The sequence below is a fragment of the Schistocerca cancellata genome, chromosome 1 (assembly GCF_023864275.1).
Source record: "Schistocerca cancellata isolate TAMUIC-IGC-003103 chromosome 1, iqSchCanc2.1, whole genome shotgun sequence".
NCBI lineage: Eukaryota > Metazoa > Arthropoda > Insecta > Orthoptera > Acrididae > Schistocerca > Schistocerca cancellata.
The window spans coordinates 899,394,793-899,412,694 of NC_064626.1; the positions used below are offsets into that span (position 1 = coordinate 899,394,793).

General features: G+C 44.5%; 1 protein-coding gene across 2 annotated transcripts in view; it reads left to right on the forward strand.

The window, feature by feature from the left end:
* The window catches only part of LOC126190838 (mitochondrial Rho GTPase), a 192,069-nt gene that overhangs the window by 52,198 nt on the left and 121,969 nt on the right, over positions 1 to 17,902 (forward strand). For both annotated transcript variants that reach the window (XM_049931420.1, XM_049931428.1), the window contains exon 3: positions 1,275 to 1,480. In XM_049931420.1, coding sequence (XP_049787377.1) covers positions 1,275 to 1,480 — 206 coding nt within the window. The remainder of the gene's footprint in view (positions 1 to 1,274; positions 1,481 to 17,902) is intronic.

Here is a 17,902-nt window from a genome sequence, read left to right on the forward strand (position 1 = left end):
TGCATTTGTCCCCTAACCATACCTACTTTGCATTGTTGCGCTTCCTGTCAGTCTAATTTTTAGATGTCTGTAATCCCATTTGCCTGCCTCACTTGAGGCATTTTTATATTTTCTCTTTTCATCATTTAAATTTAATATCTTGTATGCTATTCAGGGGTTTCTACTTGGCCTTGGTGATTGAATCCTGTGCTGCCTTCACTATTTCATCTCTCAAAGCTACCCATTTGTTTTCTCTTGGATTCCTTTTCCTGTTTCAGTCAATCAGTTTTCAGTTTATCCAGATTAATCTCCTTAATTTCTTACCTTCCCAATTTATTCGACTTTAATCTACAGATTGTAACCAATAAATTGTGGTCAGCATCAGCTCCTGGCAGTGTTTCTGAGTTTAAAATGTTGTTTCTGAATCTATTTCTAATTATTATGTCATTTTTCTGAACTCTTCCATTGTCTTCATGTCCATTCCACAAACACTAATGTTAAATGGTCATTAAATCAAGTTTTAGGAATGATTAAATTGTGCTTTGTGCAAAATTGTACCAGGTGGCATCCCCTTTGATTCCTTTTCCACAGTTTATGTTCTCCCACAGTTTTTTCCTTCTCCCCAGTTTTCTACTATTGCATTTCAGTCCACCCATTACAACTAAGTTCATCATCTTGGGTCTAATAGGCATATAAAATTGTACTATTGTATTAAACAATGGAAACTCCAGGATGGAATGTATCAATATTATGAAAAGGATAGTTGCTACTCACTATATAGCTGAGATGCTGACTCGCAGATAGGCACAACAAAAAGACTTTCAGAAAATGAGCTTTTGGCCAGCAGGGCCTTCATCGGAAATAGACATCATACGCATACACACTCACGCAAATACAACTCACACATGCATGACCACAGTCTCTGGTTCCTGAGACCAGACTGCAGTTGTTGTACTGTAGTACGCTTGTACTTGCAATTAACTTAACCTTCCACCTCCCATCTCTCCCTATATATTTGAAAGAATGTTGGCTGAGGAGGGGAGGGCATGAAAGATAGTGGGGACATTTTAGGCAGTTTGGAAGGTTAGGAAAGATTATTCAAATGTGGGCTGACAAACCACATAACAGATGTTCATAGCAGCCCAAGAGCCTGGCTTGTTTGTTAACTCTCTGATGAGAAACTTTAACCCAATGCTCTGGCTCTAAATCAAGTCTTTTCGAAGTAACAGTGTGCTACTCAATGCTAGTATTATCCTTGCATCAGCATTATATTAAATTTCCTTTTTACTTTCCAGCTGCTGAACAGTCAGAAGAAATGTTAACTGATGAAATTCAACGCGCCCATGTCATATGTATTGTGTATTCCGTGGAGGATGAAATATCATTTGAGAAAATAACTACATATTGGCTACCACTCATAAGAGAATGTAATCCGGATCGTCGCTGCCCTGTGGTTCTTGTTGGAAACAAAGTTGATTTGGTAGACTATTCCACTATTGAAGTAAGTTGTTTACTTAAGAAATTTGCAGAATTAATTTTTTAATATTATTTGAGATTATCACATTGAAGGGTGTAGTGGACCACTGTTTGATTTTGTAGCATTTGTATAATTCTCTAATTGCAAAGCTTTTTTTTTTTTTTATTTTGTTATAGTCTTGATCAGTTATGATCAGCTTCAGCTCAGTTTGTGTTAGTAAAATGATATTTAAAAAAATATATTTTTTAAACTTTTCATCGATACTGGCTGTTCTGAAGATGATCATAATTCATTGAAATCCTGGTTATTAGAAACTGGTATAAATTCAATATATATAAGAATATTTGGATGTATCTGATATTAATCAAGTGATTTTCATTCTTGATGCGGAAACAGTGTCCATGATCAAGAACAAATAGTGCACTCATCAGTCATTATGAAAGTAATGTGAAAAATACATACTGGTTCTGTTTCCATGTATTTCACATGTCCAAAACAGTACTGTGTGTTATGTGAAAACAATTTTACAAAGTGAGTATTTAGAACATAGTTGTGTAGCTATTCACAGAAATTTTGAAGAAAGGCATTTTGATTGGTCTTCTGTTTGTTATTTACCTTTGATACGAAGTCTTTTGCGATGGAGACCATAAATGAAAAGTTCTCGGTTAACTTGCCATAGGCAAGTCTGGATAAAATCTCGAGCTGTCATTATCATCATCCTCATCATGAGCTAAGTCTGATTGTCACAAAACTGGTAAGGTACCTACTTTTACACCTAACCAGTGGTATCTGATTGGCTAGATTATGTTACAGTGACATCATGGATATGGCACATGCCAAGGTGGCACCCTCTGCGTCCATAGATTACATTCCTGCTTGCTGTCCAATGTTTCTTGGAGTGCCGCTACACATTTCAGACAGTAACCTACTTAAGCTTTCCTTTGTGATCTTTCTTTGTCAAGTACACACTTCCATGCATTGCTAAGTGAATAGCCAGTGTCTCTGTTGAAGCTGTTATTACATTATCTAATGTCCTCTAGTTCCATGATCATAGTCCCAGTAGTTCAAAGCATGAGCCAAAATCTTGTGTTTTATTCATATGGCTGCTTTTGGTCTTTACTGATTATTTATTTAAAATTTGTGTACTTTAGGTGGTGGTGTTCAATACAGCATTTGCCATTTGTCTGCATAGGTGACAAAAATCCATGGTACACTCAGGTCAGATTATCTTAAGCAGGTTGCAACATCACTTTTCCTGTATGGCCAGAAGACTGCTCTGATTCCTTGTCTGTTTAGGGCTCTGCCTATTTCACTAATTGTTGCATTACAGAATGGAAACTGTGCTGTGTGTTGACCCTCCTGGTTTGGTTGAAAGGCATCATATCTCAGTTCCCTTGACAGTGTTGACCTAATCTCAGGGACAGAATATCCATTCCTTCTATGGCAATCTATAAAGACTATTACAGATTGCTGTGTTAAACATCGGTGTTGCTATTTCTGCAGGTAGCTGGATATTGGTGCGCATGTCAGAATTCTGGAAGAAATGGAGAAACGGAGGAAGCTGCCAGATGGGAGAGCTGCATTCAGAAGAGTAACCCTCTTTTCATTTATTTTGTTATTCATCATTCTTCTGACAGTTTTGATGCAGCCTGCCACAAATTCCTATCCCGTGCCAACCTCTTCATCTTAGAGTAACACTTACAAACTATGTCCTCAATTATTTACTGAATATATTCCATTCTCTGTCTTCTTCTACAGTTTTTACCCTCTACAACTTTCTCTAGCACCATGGAGGTTATTCCCTGATGTCTTAGCAGATGTCCTCTCCCTTCTTTTTGTCAGTGTTTTCCATATATTTTTTTCCTTGCCAATTCTGCAGAGAACCTCCTTATTCGTTACCTTATCAGTCCACATAGTTCAGCATTCTTCTGTAGCACCACATGTCCAAATCTTCAATTCTCTTCTGTTCCACTTCTCCCACAGTCCATGTATCACTGCAATACTGTGCTCTGAAAGCACATTCTCAGAAATTTCTTCCTCAAACTAAAGCCTGTGTTTTATACCAGTAGACTTGTCTTGGCCAGGAGTGCTTTTTTGCCAGTGCTACTATGCTTTTTATGCCCTTCTTCCTCTGTCCATTATGAATTATTTCACTGCCTGTGTAGCAGAATTCCTAACTTCATCTACTTTGTGATCACTATTCCTGATGTATGGTTTCTCACTGCTCATTGGTCTTATTTCTGCTTTTTCTCATTACTTTCATCTTTCTTTGATTTACTCTCAATCCATATTCTCTACTCATTAGACCATTCAACCCATTCAACATATCGTGTAATTCTTCTTCACTTTCACGAATGATGGCAATGTCATCAGTGAATCTTATCATTGATATCCTTTCACCTTGAATTTTAATTCCACTCTTCAACCCTTCTTCTATTTCCATCATGACTTCTTTGATGAATAAATTGAACAGTAGTGGCAGAAGACTAAATCCTTTCTTACACCCTTTTTAATAAGAGGACTTTGTTCTTGGTCATCTAGTCTTATGTTCTCTCTTGGTTCTTATTCGTATTGTATATTATTCATCTTTGCTTATAGCTCAGAATTTTGAACATCTTGCACCGTTTGCCAAATGCATTTTCCAGGTTGACAAATCCTTTGGACATGCTTTGATTTTTCTTCAAGTGTTGCTTCTGTTATCAACTACATCATCAGTACTACCTCTCTGGTGCTTTTACTTTTCCTAAAGACAAACTAATCGTCATCTAACATATCCTTCATTGTCTTTTCCATTCTTCTGTATACTATTCTTATCGGCAACTTGGATGCTTGAGCTGTTAAGCTAATTATGTGATAATTGTTGCATTTGTTGGCTCTTGAACTCTTTGGTATTGTGTGAATGATGTTTTTCAGAAAGTTGAATGATATATCACCAGTCTCATACATTGTGCACACCAATATGAATAGTCATTTTCTTGCCACTTTCCCACAAAGATTTTAGAAATTTTGATGAAATGTTATCTATTTGTTATGCCTTATTTAATATTAAGTCTTCCAAAGCTCTTCTAAATTCTGACTCAAGTACTGGCCCCCTATCTCCTCCCTGTTGACTCCTATCTTCTTCTGTCACATCACCAGACAAGACCTCCCCCTCATAAGGGGCTTTCAATGTAATCTTTCCACCTATCTGCTCTCGCCTCTGAATTTAACAGAGGAATTCCTATTGCACACCTAATGTTACCACTCAAACTAATGGTAGGTGAACAAAATATGACAGACAGGCTGCAGACAAGACGACAGACCAAGATAAGGATGACAATGAAGTGCTACATGAAGCCATCATCACAACGATAACAAGAAGGCCAAGAGCAGCAGAGAGATAAATCTGAGATGCAGCCAAAGAGAGTAACTGGATAACCAGCAAGGTGGCAATTAAACAGCCTAGCACAGAAAGGATAGATCCAGAAGTATCAAGCATGAGCACTAAACTGACCAGCTGTGTGCTGTACCTATATACCGGCCGCATGAAAAGCCATTGGCCACCATACTCGTGAAGCTCTTGCAATGCAAGCACAGCGCAGTGTAGCCATGGTGTCACCTAAAAGCTATCTAAGTCAGTCTCCGCAGACAGGTATTCAACTTCTGCAGCGCCCGGTGCCAAATTTTCCCCTCCCACTGAAACAAATCCACACAGGTGGAAACAACCTAGACTGTGCATAAGGGGCACGAAGTAGGTATGAGGTTTGGTGAAGACTCAGCCCCTTTGACTGCCACTTAAGGGAATGGAGGGTGGTTCGCTGTGTCTGTAGTGACATCGCCGGATGGTTCCGCTGATTCTTGTGGGTGCAAAAGGTAGTGCTGACATGTCCATGGGGAGTCATTGGCAGTTGCCAGTGGTGCCAACCCTTGGATTTCATGGTTTCTGAAAAGCAGAGGGGGAAGGGTGACAGCGGGTGTGCCGCCTGTACTCAGGACTGGAGCTGGTTGTGGTGGTGGCACTCGAGCCCTTTCTGTGTTTTAACAGACATAAACTGTCACATCTGGGTCTCTACTATCATCACTGGCATCCAAATCACAGTACTCCCTTAGGAGTCCCTGGGAGAGAGTCCCACATGGCTGCACCAGGTGTGTAACACTAAGGTGCCCCCCCCCCCCCCCCCCCCAGGGGGTCCACAACTCTTGTGGATATGTGTGTAGCGAGCACGGGACCCCGAGCTAATGTGGTCCTCCTTCCTTTCCGGGCTGCATACCTTCCTTTTCCGCATCCTTCCCTTTCCCCCATCTTCGCCCCTCCTCCCCTCACCACTGGCTCTTTCCTTTCCTTTCTCCCCCTCTGGGAGTATGGTTTATGCCTACGTCCGGAGATGGACGCTCGTAAATGTAACGCATTCTTCGCCTTCTCTGCTTGTATGTCTTCATCCTTCCTTTGTCCTTCTCTTTTCCTTACCTCTTCTCTCTACCCTTTTCTCCGCTTCGGCGTTTGAGACCTCTCCTCTTTCCTTTCCCTTTCTTTGTTTTTCCCTTTCTTTGTTTTTCCCTTTCTCTTTCTTCCTCCCTGTGCGTGTCTGAAGGCCGACCCACGCATTTTTGTGCGTAGCCAGTGACGGGGTAACGCGTAATTCCCCGCCCCGGGTAGACAGGTAGGACACGTACGTACCCCCTGGTAACGGCCAGGCCCAGGGAGGGGTGATTACCCGAGCTGATACCTTCCGAAAGTGCCAATTGGTCCCTCCGTCCGTTTGTTGGGAGGTGTGACCTGAGGTGTGAACAATCACCTTAGGCGGGAGTGCCCTCAGAGAGGGCCCCCACAAGGGAGGAGCGCGCCATCGGAGACGCCGGTAATCATGGGGGATGCTTCCGCAATGGTGTCCTCACCTTCCACTATGTCTGCTCACAAGCGTAAGTTCGCTGAGTCTCAGCCACAGACAGTTCTTCCATCATTGCCACAGTTCCTTGTTGTTTCTTGGTCTGACGAAGGTCACGACTTCTCCACGGTCAACCCTTCCATTATTCAGAAAGGTGTCGATGCAATTGCAGGTCCTGTAAAGTCTTGTTCCAGATTACGGAATGGCACTTTGTTGTTAGAAACAGTCAGTGCCCTCCAGGCACAAAAATTGCTGCGTACTTCACTGCTCCACACCTTCCCTGTCCCGGTTGAAGCGCACCGCACTTTAAATACCTCGCATGGAGTCGTTTATACATGCTCCCTCGATGGATTGTCTGACGAAGTAGTTCAGCACTACCTGTCTGACCAGGGCGTAACGGCTGTTCATAGGGTTATGAAAAGGGTTGACACGAACATCATTCCAACCCGCACTGTCTTCTTGACATTTGACAAAGTTCAACTCCCATCGAAAATCAAAGCAGGCTATGAGATAATTTCCGTTCGCCCTTACGTCCCAAACCCTACGCGTTGCTATCGGTGTCAGCGGTTCAATCACACCAGCCAGTCCTGTTCCAGTCCGGCCAAATGTGTTACGTGTGGCAAGGATGCCCATGAGGGTGCTTGTCCACCTCCATCCCCTCGCTGCATCAACTGTATGAGTGACCAAGCTGCTTCCTCTCGAGATTGCCCCATTTTTAAGGACGAAAAGCTCATCCTGGAAATCAGAGTGAAGGAAAAGGTGTCGACCTTTGCTGCTCGAAAATTATTCGCCAGTCGACAACCCACCGTGCCTCAGACAGGAAAATACAGCACTGTCCTTGCTTCTCCTCGGCCAACAAAGGAGGCGGCCACGCAGACTTGCGACCTCACCTTTAGTGCCACGATCGTCAGATCGGCCAGCGCAAAGATCGCCCATTCAACCTCACCACTTTCGCCTGCCCACTCTATGGCTCACCCTTCATCGGGTTCTGCTAAATCTCGAGCCCAAAAGTTAGACACCAAGACTTCGAAAAAAGAACATACTCGTGAAGATTTTTTACGTACACCAACTTCACAACCATCGGTTCCTCCTTCATCTAAGCACCATATTTCCAAGAAGGCTACAAAGAAACCCAGTTCATCTCCTTCTCCGCCAAGGCGTGTCCCATCTACAGCACCACCTGGCGGAAATCGCCCTCGGCCGTCTTCTGTGTCGCCGAGGCGCACTGCTGGCGGCCGATCAACTGGCCGATCGCTGGTGGCAGGAGCTGCTCCTGAACAACCTATGGATCAGGATCTTCTGCCTTCAGCTGAATGCCATTCCATGCTGTCAGTCGCAAGCTCTGAGCAGTCGTTGAGTTGACGGCACCCTTGGTCACATTCCTCCATTTTCTGTTCACCCTATGTCCATTATCCACTGGAATATCCGCAGCATTCGAGCCATTCGGGATGAATTGTCGATCCTCTTACGATCCTACTCGCTGGTCATCTTCTGTCTTAAGGAAACAAAGCTGCGTCCCCATGACCACTTTGTTCTCCCTCATTTTCAGTCCATCCGATATGATCTCCCCTCTGTTGAAGGCATTCCAGCCCATGGAGGACTCATGATTCTTCTCCATGATACTTTCCATTATCACCCAATCCACTTAAACACTTCCTTCCAAGCTGTCGCCGTCCGTCTTTCCCTTTCTGGATACACATTCTCTCTTTGTACTGTATACATTCCATCGTCCACACCAATGGCACGAGCTGATCTCCTTCATCTTCTTGGTCAGCTTCCACCCCCCCCTATTTGCTGGTTGGGGACTTCAATGCCCACCACCCGCTTTGGGGATCTCCACATCCTTGTCCACATGGCTCACTATTGTTCGACGTCTTCCACCAAGCGGATCTAGTTTGCCTCAACACTGGGGTCCCTACATTTTTGTCTGCCTCCATGACAAATTTCTCTCATTTGGACCTTGCGTTCGGTACTGTTCCACTAGCTCGGCGCTTCGAATGGTTCGCCCTTGATGATACACACTCGAGTGACCACTTTCCATGTGTCCGTAGACTGCAGCGTCAACTGCCATATATGCGCCCGCGACGCTGGACGTTTGCCGAAGCCGATTGGACGCTTTTTTCGTCTCTAGCGACATTTGATGACCGTCACTTTCCCAGCGTCGACGATGAGGTCACATGTATTACCGACGTTATTCTTACAGCTGCAGAACGTTCAATACCACGCACTCCCGAATTGCCCCGGCGCCCCCCAGTTCCTTGGTGGAACGAGGCATGCCGTGACGCAATACGTGAGTGGCGACGTGCTCTTCGCGTTTTCCGCCACCATCCTACTTCGGCCAAATGTATCCGCTATAAGCAGTCCCGTGCGCGATGCCGTCATGTCATCCGCGATAGCAAGAAGGCAAGCTGGAAATTCTTTATTAGCTCATTTCACACCTTCACTCCCTCCTCGGAAGTTTGGAGTTGGCTTCAACGGTTTTCAGGCGCGCCTAGTTTCTCCCCGGTCTCTGGGCTCACTGTCGCGCATGATACATTAGTGGACCCCGTCGCAATTTCTAACTCATTGGGTCAGCACTTTGCTGAGATTTCGAGCTCTTCAAATTACCCGCCAGCGTTTCTCCCGAAGAAAAGTGCAGCGGAAGTGCGACATCTTGCTTTCTCCTCTCAAAATCGCGAAAGCTACAAAACTGTTTTCTCCATGCGTGACCTCCAACATGCACTCTCTTCTTCTCGCTCCTCCGCCCCAGGACCAGATGGTATCCACGTCCAAATGTTGCTGCATTTATCAACCCATAGTGTGCGTTACCTCCTTCACCTTTATAATCGAATTTGGACCAACAGTACTTTTCCCAGATGACGGCGGGAAGCTATCATCGTTCCTGTTCCGAAACCTGGAAAGGACAAACATCTCCCCTCTAGCTATTGCCCCATTTCTCTCACGAGTAGTGTCTGTAAGGTTTTGGAGCGTATGGTGAATTACCGTTTAGCTTGGTGGCTGGAATCCCGCAGTCTTTTAACACCTGCCCAATGCGGATTCCGAAAGCATCGTTCTGCAGTTGACCATCTTGTTGCTCTCTCCACTTATATCGTGAACAATTTTCTCCGGAAACGCCAAACAGTAGCAATATTTTTTGATCTGGAGAGAGCATACGATACCTGTTGGAGGACAGGCATCCTCCGCACACTGTTCTCTTGGGGCTTTCGAGGTCAGCTGCCCCTTTTTCTTCGCGAATTTATGACTGAGCGCACATTTAGAGTGCGGGTGAACACTACTCTCTCCCGTACTTTCTCCCAAGAAAACGGGGTACCCCAGGGCTCCGTACTGAGTGTTGTACTGTTTGCCATTGCCATAAATCCAATTATGGATTGTCTTCTTCCTGATGTCTCAGGCTCCCTCTTTGTGGACGATTTTGCGATCTACTACAGCTCTCAACGGACCAGCCTTCTTGAACGACGTCTTCAAGGATGTCTCGATCGCCTCCACTCTTGGAGCATCGAAACCGGCTTCCGTTTTTCTCCCAGTAAGACCGTTTGTGTTAATTTTTGGCGACGTAAGGAGTTTCTTCCACCCTCCTTACATCTAGGACCTGTCAACCTTCCGTTTTCAGACGTCGCTAAATTCTTGGGTTTTATGTTTGACAGAAAACTGTGCTGTCCTCCCACGTTTCCTATCTTTCAGCTCGCTGTCTGCGATCCCTCAACACCCTCTGTGTCCTGAATGGTACCTCCTGGGGAGCGGACCGAGTGGTCCTTCTCCGCCTCTTATTGTGCCTTAGTGCGCTCGAAATTGGACTATGGAAGCATAGTCTACTCCACTGCTCGGCCGTCTATTCTTCGGCGTCTCGACTCTATCCACCACCGTGGATTACGTTTAGTGTCTGGAGCTTTTTACACCAGCCCTGTGGAAAGCCTTTATGCTGAGACTGCTGAACCTCCGCTGTCCAATCGGCGAGCAGTCCTTCTGAGTTGTTATGCTAGCCATCTGTCTTCCATGCCTGCTAATCCAGCCCATGACATTTTTTTTCGACGCCTCCTTTGATGTAGGGTATGCAGGCCGCCCCTCCTCCCTACTACCACCAGGAGTCCGCTTCCGTCAACTGCTCCATTCTCTTTCCTTCCGCTTTCCTAAAACCTTCTTGACAACTTGGGGTACAGCACTGCCTTGGCTCTGTCCCCGGATCTGCCTGCTCCGTGACGTTTGTCGATTTCCCAAGGACGGTACCCCTTCACTCGTTTATCGTCGGGCATTTGCTGCTCTATGTGCACAAATGAAGGAAGCCACATTTATTTACACCGATGGCTCGAAAACATCGTTAGGTGTAGGGAGTGCCTATATTGTTGGCGACACCCCAAATCACTTTCGGCTTCCCAACCAGTGTTCGGTTTATACTGCGGAGCTTTACGCTGTTCTCCAGGCTGTCCACTACATCCGCCGCTATCAGCGGATACAGTACGTTATCTGCTCAGATTCTCTCAGCTCTCTCCTCAGTCTCCAAGCTCTTTACCCTGTGCACCCTCTGGTCCACCAGATTCAGGACTGTCTGCGCTTGCTCCACCTGGGGGGCGTCTCGGTGGCGTACCTCTGGCTCCCAGGACACGTTGGTATCTGTGGAAATGAGGCGGCCGATATAGCGGCCAAGGCTGCAGTCTCTCTTCTTCGGCCAGCTATTCAATGGATTCCCTTCACCGATCTACGGAGCGTTTTATGTCGTCGTGTTGTTCTTTTATGGCACGCACATTGGTCGACACTTCCCCATACTAAATTGCGGGACGTGAAAGCTCTTCCTTGTGCTTGGACCTCTTCCTCCTGAACGCGTCGTCGGGAGGAGGTAATTTTAACTAGACTCCGGATAGGGCACTGTCTTTTTAGCCATCGACATCTTTTAAGCGGCGATCCTCCCCCACTCTGTCCCCACTGCTCTCAGCTGTGGACGGTAAGACACCTTTTAATTGAGTGCCTCTATTTTAATCTGTTACGCTTCCGTCTACAGCTGTCGCCTGATATATCGTCGATTTTAGCAGATGACACGCGCTCAGACGATCGCGTTCTCGAGTTTATTAGTGCCAGTGAAATGACGTCAGTCATTTGAAGCTTTTTTTGGGGACAACCAATCCCTTTCTGTAGTGGATTTTTAAGCCTTCCTTCTGCTTTTAGTTTCTCCAATTTTATGACTTTCGTTCCCATTGCTGCTGGTTTCCATTTTCGGTTTTTTACTGCTCAGCGGGACTACGACTGCCATTGAGCATTGTGTGGTAGGTGCTCAAAAACAGGGTGAACAACAAAGTAGGCTCAGAGGATTCAATAGCCTTCTTTGTTTGTTACTTAAAGGTCCGAACAAATCCTTCCTCTTTAGCAGAGGGAGAATGGAACAGAGGGCTGAGAATGTTTTATGTCATTGGCCACAGAGAACTCTTTGAAATCAGATTCTGTGAATTGGGGCCCAGTATCAGAGACCATAGTATGAGATAACCCTTTGACAGTCAAAACATGGGCCAAAGTATTGATGGTGGTGTTGGTCGTGGTGAACACCATGCATACCACATATGAGTAGGCATCTATGACGAGCAACCACATCGAGCAATCCCAAGAACGACGGGCTGCAGGCCAGGGAGAAAATGATTTGGGGGTGCCGACACACACCGTGCAGTCACAGACAATTCTCTCGATGTTGCTATTGATACCCAGACAATACACACATTGATGAGCCGATACCTTCATGCAGGACATCCCCAGTATCCCTGGTGCAATAAGCTCAGGGAATTATTATGCACTGCATGTCAGTCCTAGTATCCAAGAGAATGGTTTCATCGACAACCGAGAGCCAGTGAGAAATGTGTTTCCAGGTATTGATCCTGGTTGCCAACCATTGGGTGAGATGGTAGATCGGCCAGCCATGGGTCACGTACCAGAGGACTTGCTGCAGGGTGGGGTCACGGCGTGTGGCATGGGCAACATGTGGCCATAATAGGGAAACTGTCAAATGTTTGTTGTCATGCAGTATCAATGTGGAAGCAGAGGACCTCCTGTTGGTCGAAATCAGGATAGGCACGACAAGGCATCAGCTTTAGAATGTTGTGCCATGGGCTTAAACTAGATGGTATTATTAAATGGGGTCAAGAATTATGCCCAGCACTGCAGGCATTGAGCCATTCGCTTCGGAAGGCTGGATTGGGGGTCTTATTTAGTAACCAAGAGCTAGTTATCCTTAATGAGAACTTTGCCCTAAAAAAGTAGACAAGAAATTTTTAACATTAAACACTATTGTCAGTGCCTCATTTTCAATCTGTGAGTAGTTGCACTGTGCAGGTGTAGCATCTTGGATGCATATACAGTTAGCTGTTTGGAGCCATGCTCATTATTGTGCACGAGAACCACTCCTGTGTCATAGGCATAGGGGTCAGCTGCCACAACCAACACATGTTTGGGAAAGAAAGGCACGAGGCAAGTGATGCAAAGGGCAGAATTCGGCCTGGTTTTTAGTTGGGTAAAACCCTGGTCATAGGCAGTGGTCCAGTTACACTAGCTTTCTATGCAAGAGACTGAGGCACTGCACACTGTGGGCTGCTTGGGGTAGGAACTAGAGCAATAGTTGACTTTTCCCAAGAACACCAGCAGTTTGAGTAAGTTCATTGGATGGGAAAGGGAACTGATGGCGGCAACATTCCAGTCAGTCGGCCTGATTCTGTCTGTGGAGGGTCAGTACCCCAAATATTCCACTTCTGGTTGAAAAAAATTGACACTTCTCCACATGGCAATGCAGACAGATGTACTGCACAGTTGTAAAGAGGGTGCACAGGTTCCCATAATGTTGAGATCATCCAGATAATTCCTACAATGTGGAATCTGCTGTCTCTGTTGTTCCAGATACCATTAGAAAATTGTAGGGCCAAAGTAGTGCCAAATGAGAGTCGTCATACTTGTATAATCCAAAAAGTGTGTGAATGACAAAAATGTTCTGAGATTCCTCATTTAAGGGCAACTGAAAGTAAGCAGCGGCTAGGGCAACCATTGAGTAGCATTCCTCATCAGCAAGTTTAGTCTGGAGGTCTTCTGTCTGGGGAATAAAACAAGTTTTGACCGGTGATTGAGCATTGATGGGAGCCTTGAAATCACCACATAATTGAAGAGAATCATCAGTCTTCCCGATTATGACAAGTGGGACGACCCATACACTAGTTTTCACGGGCTCAGTAACTCAAGCAGCCGGGATACAATTAAACACTTGCTTCAACGCCACACCACTTGAATGGGTCTGGCATGATAAAAATGAAATGTGGTGTCTGGCTGAAGGGTGAGGTGCACCTGCATATCTGAGGCACACCTTGGATCCAGCTTAAATAGAAATGCAGATGTCAAGCAAATATTGTCCAGTTTCTGGAAAAGGACTGTGGTGGATACAATCTTAATTTTATTGGAGATAGGAAACTCAAAAGGTGTATAGACATCAAGGCCAAAAATTTAAGGTCGACAACAAATAATGGAATGAGCTGCGTAACAAGATTGAAGGCTGCCGTGAACAAGAACTGCCCACAGAGAGGGACTAGAAGTGTCCCCATAGGTCACCAAACACCTCAGTGGCAGAGACAACTTGGGCCCAGACCTGAATAAATTCCCAGATGTTGAACTGAAAATGGATGTTCTCGTTATAAATGTGGAGCATGAGAAATAACTTCCACATTGTGACATAGCAATTGAGTGGTGGTGCTGGGGTTTACAAACATACATAATGACATTCTAGAGAAGAAAGTTTCATGTTTTTATTGGACACAAATATTTTAACAGAAAACTCACGAGCTGAACCCCCATTTAGCCTTAGAAGAGAATCGATAAAATAATTTTGCCACACAATTTATTTATTTATTTATTTATTTATTTTTAGTACAGCTTTTAAGAGCATTGAGCAGGGATCTCACCAGCAATTTACAAGAAAGATTAAAATTTACGCACTGAGTTCACCGTCCTGCATTCCAGAATAAATAATTCTGGAATAATAATACCCAACGACCACAGGTAATCCTTACACAATAGACAAGTCTAATATTACTCCGAACTGATAGCTCACACATTAACATTATCAATATACAGCCCTCCTTCCAAAATGCGAACGACACCTTTTTCAAAACAATCAAATGAATAACAAGATACAGAGTACTCAACATAATGTATTTTACTACAATGAAGTCGCTCAATTGTGTGAGCAGTAAATGCACTTTTACAAGCTGTAACAACCATGTGATTCCACATAGGCTAACAGTTGCAAATGGCCATCTCGACCAACATCACCTTTTTTTTATGTGGCTGTTTAACATCACTCAGTCCACAAATAGGCAAATGGCAGTGAACAGCAGTTCCAATGAAATTCTTCATACCCACCCGATCCAATAATGGCTTGGAAACTCTGGATGACCAACCATGTGCCCCGACTAGTCCAACAAATCACCAAGGCAAAGACTGCAGCCAAAATTCATCCACTGTCTGTTGCAGTGGAAGTGTTTGTCATCCCACTCCAGAAGTTTCTGTCTACACACTCCAGCAGCACAGACATGACTGATCCCGGGAGCACCCTCTCAATCATTGCGGCTGCCGGAGGCACCACTCAGCAGGAATTCAAAGGGGTGGCCATTGGTGCTGGAATCCAACTGCAACCCCCCCCCCCCCCTCTTAGGGTGCAGAATACTGAAACACGTACACTGGCAGGCATTAGTCACGTGGCCACGGCACTGTACTGCCATACTATTAAGGCTCTTGAAAGTCATTTCACAAACAAGGACATAAGATGAAAAAGTTTATTAAAAAACTTCGCAGTGAGTGACATTAAACAGACTAGCTATTACTGGGGACACCATCCTCATGGAAAAGTTTAATCTGAGAAATATGGACCCTAAAAATTCACTTGGTCTTAGGGTTTTTAATGAGCAAGATGACCAGTGTTTCAGAGCCAGGTGTTCGGACACGGCTCAAAAATCCACAAATCTGGGTAAGAGTTTTCCCATCGCCCTATCGCCTATCGCACCTCTTCCCAACTCACTGCTGCAAAGTTTTTAACCCAAATCTTGTCACCTGGCCTTAATGACATTAGCCATCTTCCAACATGGTAGCGGCACTCTAACCTCTTATGTGCTACCTTAAGATTTCTCTTGCCACATTTCCAATTCACCTGTATTTGCGCAGCATCGGCTTTCTCCCACAGTAGGTCATCCAACACCCACAAATTAGATAAGGGAGAATTGGGTTTGAGCGTGAACACCAGGGCCATTGGAGTTTGCTTGTGAGCCTTATGTGCAGCTGTATTAAAAGTATACGCCAATCAGGGCAGTGAGCTGTCCCACTAGTTATTGTCTGCATTATGGAAGACGATAAGGGCCATCTGCAAATTTTGGTTTACTCTCTCAGCAAATGAGGGATTGGGGTAGTATACCGTTCTAGTAATATGACTGATTCCAGCCTCTAAACAAAAATTGTGGAAGGCCACTGAAGTAAAGTTAGGAGCATTATCCGTAACTTGTATACTGCATAGCCCAAAGGTGCCAAATATTGACTAAAGGCATCCAATAGTAATCTGGGATGTCGTGCCATGCATCGGGATGAATCAAAAAAATTACAAAAACGCGCCTACGCTTACAAACATATAGCGGTTCCCATCTCACGACCACGGGAATGTCCCCCACATAGTCTCCGTGCATCCTCTCTATAGGCCAATTTATTAAATCAGATGCCAGGAACCCTTAGGGGGTATTCAATGCTGGTTTGTTAATGGTGCATGTCTTACAACTTGCCACCAAGGCCCTTATCTCTTTGTACATGGACTTCCAAATAAAATGCTCCTTAATCTTCTTTCTGGTCTTGAAAACACTGAGATGACCGCCCACCATGCTTTCACAAAGTACTGAAAAACCAGAGCTACCAAATTCTTGGGCAAGACAATTTTATGTCTGCTCTGTCGTACCGTGTCACACAGAATGTTCCCTCTCAGACAGTGTAGCTTAATCGATTTCCCTTTTTCTTTAAAGAGAAGTGTACACCACTTAAGATCAGACAAATTATATGATCAGATTCATCTGATTCACCTACTTTCTCAACCGGGAACCGATCTTGCTCATCTCCGAACACTCTGCTCTCTGTCCACAACGATATTCTCCGTGCCTCGTATGTGCCTTACTTGGAACAGGAACGCCAAAATTCTCACTGCCCATCCAGCGATGCACCCAATACGCCTTGGGCATGCCAACATCCAGCTAAGGGCCTGGTTATTCATTTCCAACATGAATGGACGGTGTTAGAGATAAATTCTAATTATTCAAATGCAGATAACACTGCCAGTGCCTCCAACTCATATGTGGAGTACTTCGTTTCTAGCAGGGAGAGAGCACGTGAAGCGACACCTGACCTTAAAGCATCAGTCGGCACCATGAACTCCTTGTTAAAACCAGGCATTACCAATACTGGAGCGTTCAATAAAGTGGCTTTCTAACACCTCACTTGCAGCTTCTTGGGATGGGACCCACTCAAATTTTCTCCCTTTCTTCCTAAGACCATTTAAGGGAACCACTAACTGGGTAATATTAGGTATGCATTTCCTAAAGATAATTTAGCATCCCAATATAACGTGCTACTCCTTTTGTATCCTTTGGAGGAAGAAACGAGTGAATGGCTTCTGTACAGCTTTTATCTGACTCTACCCTCTAGCTGGAAACTAGGTGTCCTAAAATGGAAATTTCAGGTTGGGCAAACTTGACTTTGGCCAGCTAAACAGTGAACCCAGCCTTCCTTAGACACTCTTCAACCTCCCTAATATGCTCAGGATGTTGTTTGATATTCTCACTAAAGATCACTAGGTCATCAAAGCAATGATAAATACATATAAATTTTAACCCAGGAAACACATTACCTAAAATTCTAGATAGGACTGTGGCACTTATGGAAAACCCAAACACCACTCTGTTGTACTCATAAAGATTCCAGTCGGTAATGAAAGCTATCATGGGTAAAATAGGCTATATTGGCTCGTATTTATCTCTGCTTAATTTCATAGGAAGTATCATTCCAATGAATAACTGTCGAGCCCAGGTACTTGAAATGTTCAACTCTCTCAAACGTATAATTGCCCATTGTTATTGAATTTGGAATAATGTCTCTGTGTGCTGTTCCAGCTGCCATACATTTTGTTTTTTGCTCATTAATAATTAACCCCATGTTCCTACTAGACTGTTCAAGAGCTATAAATGTCTCTTCCATTGCTTTTTGGGTTCTTGCTATTATATCTGTCATCTGCATAGGCCAGTATCTGCACTGATTTATAAAAGATCGTTCCTGTATTCAGAAGGTTTGCATTTCTCATCACCTTTTCCAGGGCAGCATTAAAGAGAAGACATGCCAATGCATCCCCTTGCCACACTCCGTTTTTAATACTCAATGTGTTGGACATCATTCCTCCTATTCTTACACTACCTTGTGTTTCGCTCATTGTCATTCTCACCAGCCTTACCAACTTTCTCGAGATTCCCAGTTCATCTAGAGCTTGATATAACTGCTCTCTATTTATGCTATCATGACTATAAAGAGGTGATGCGTGCCAACC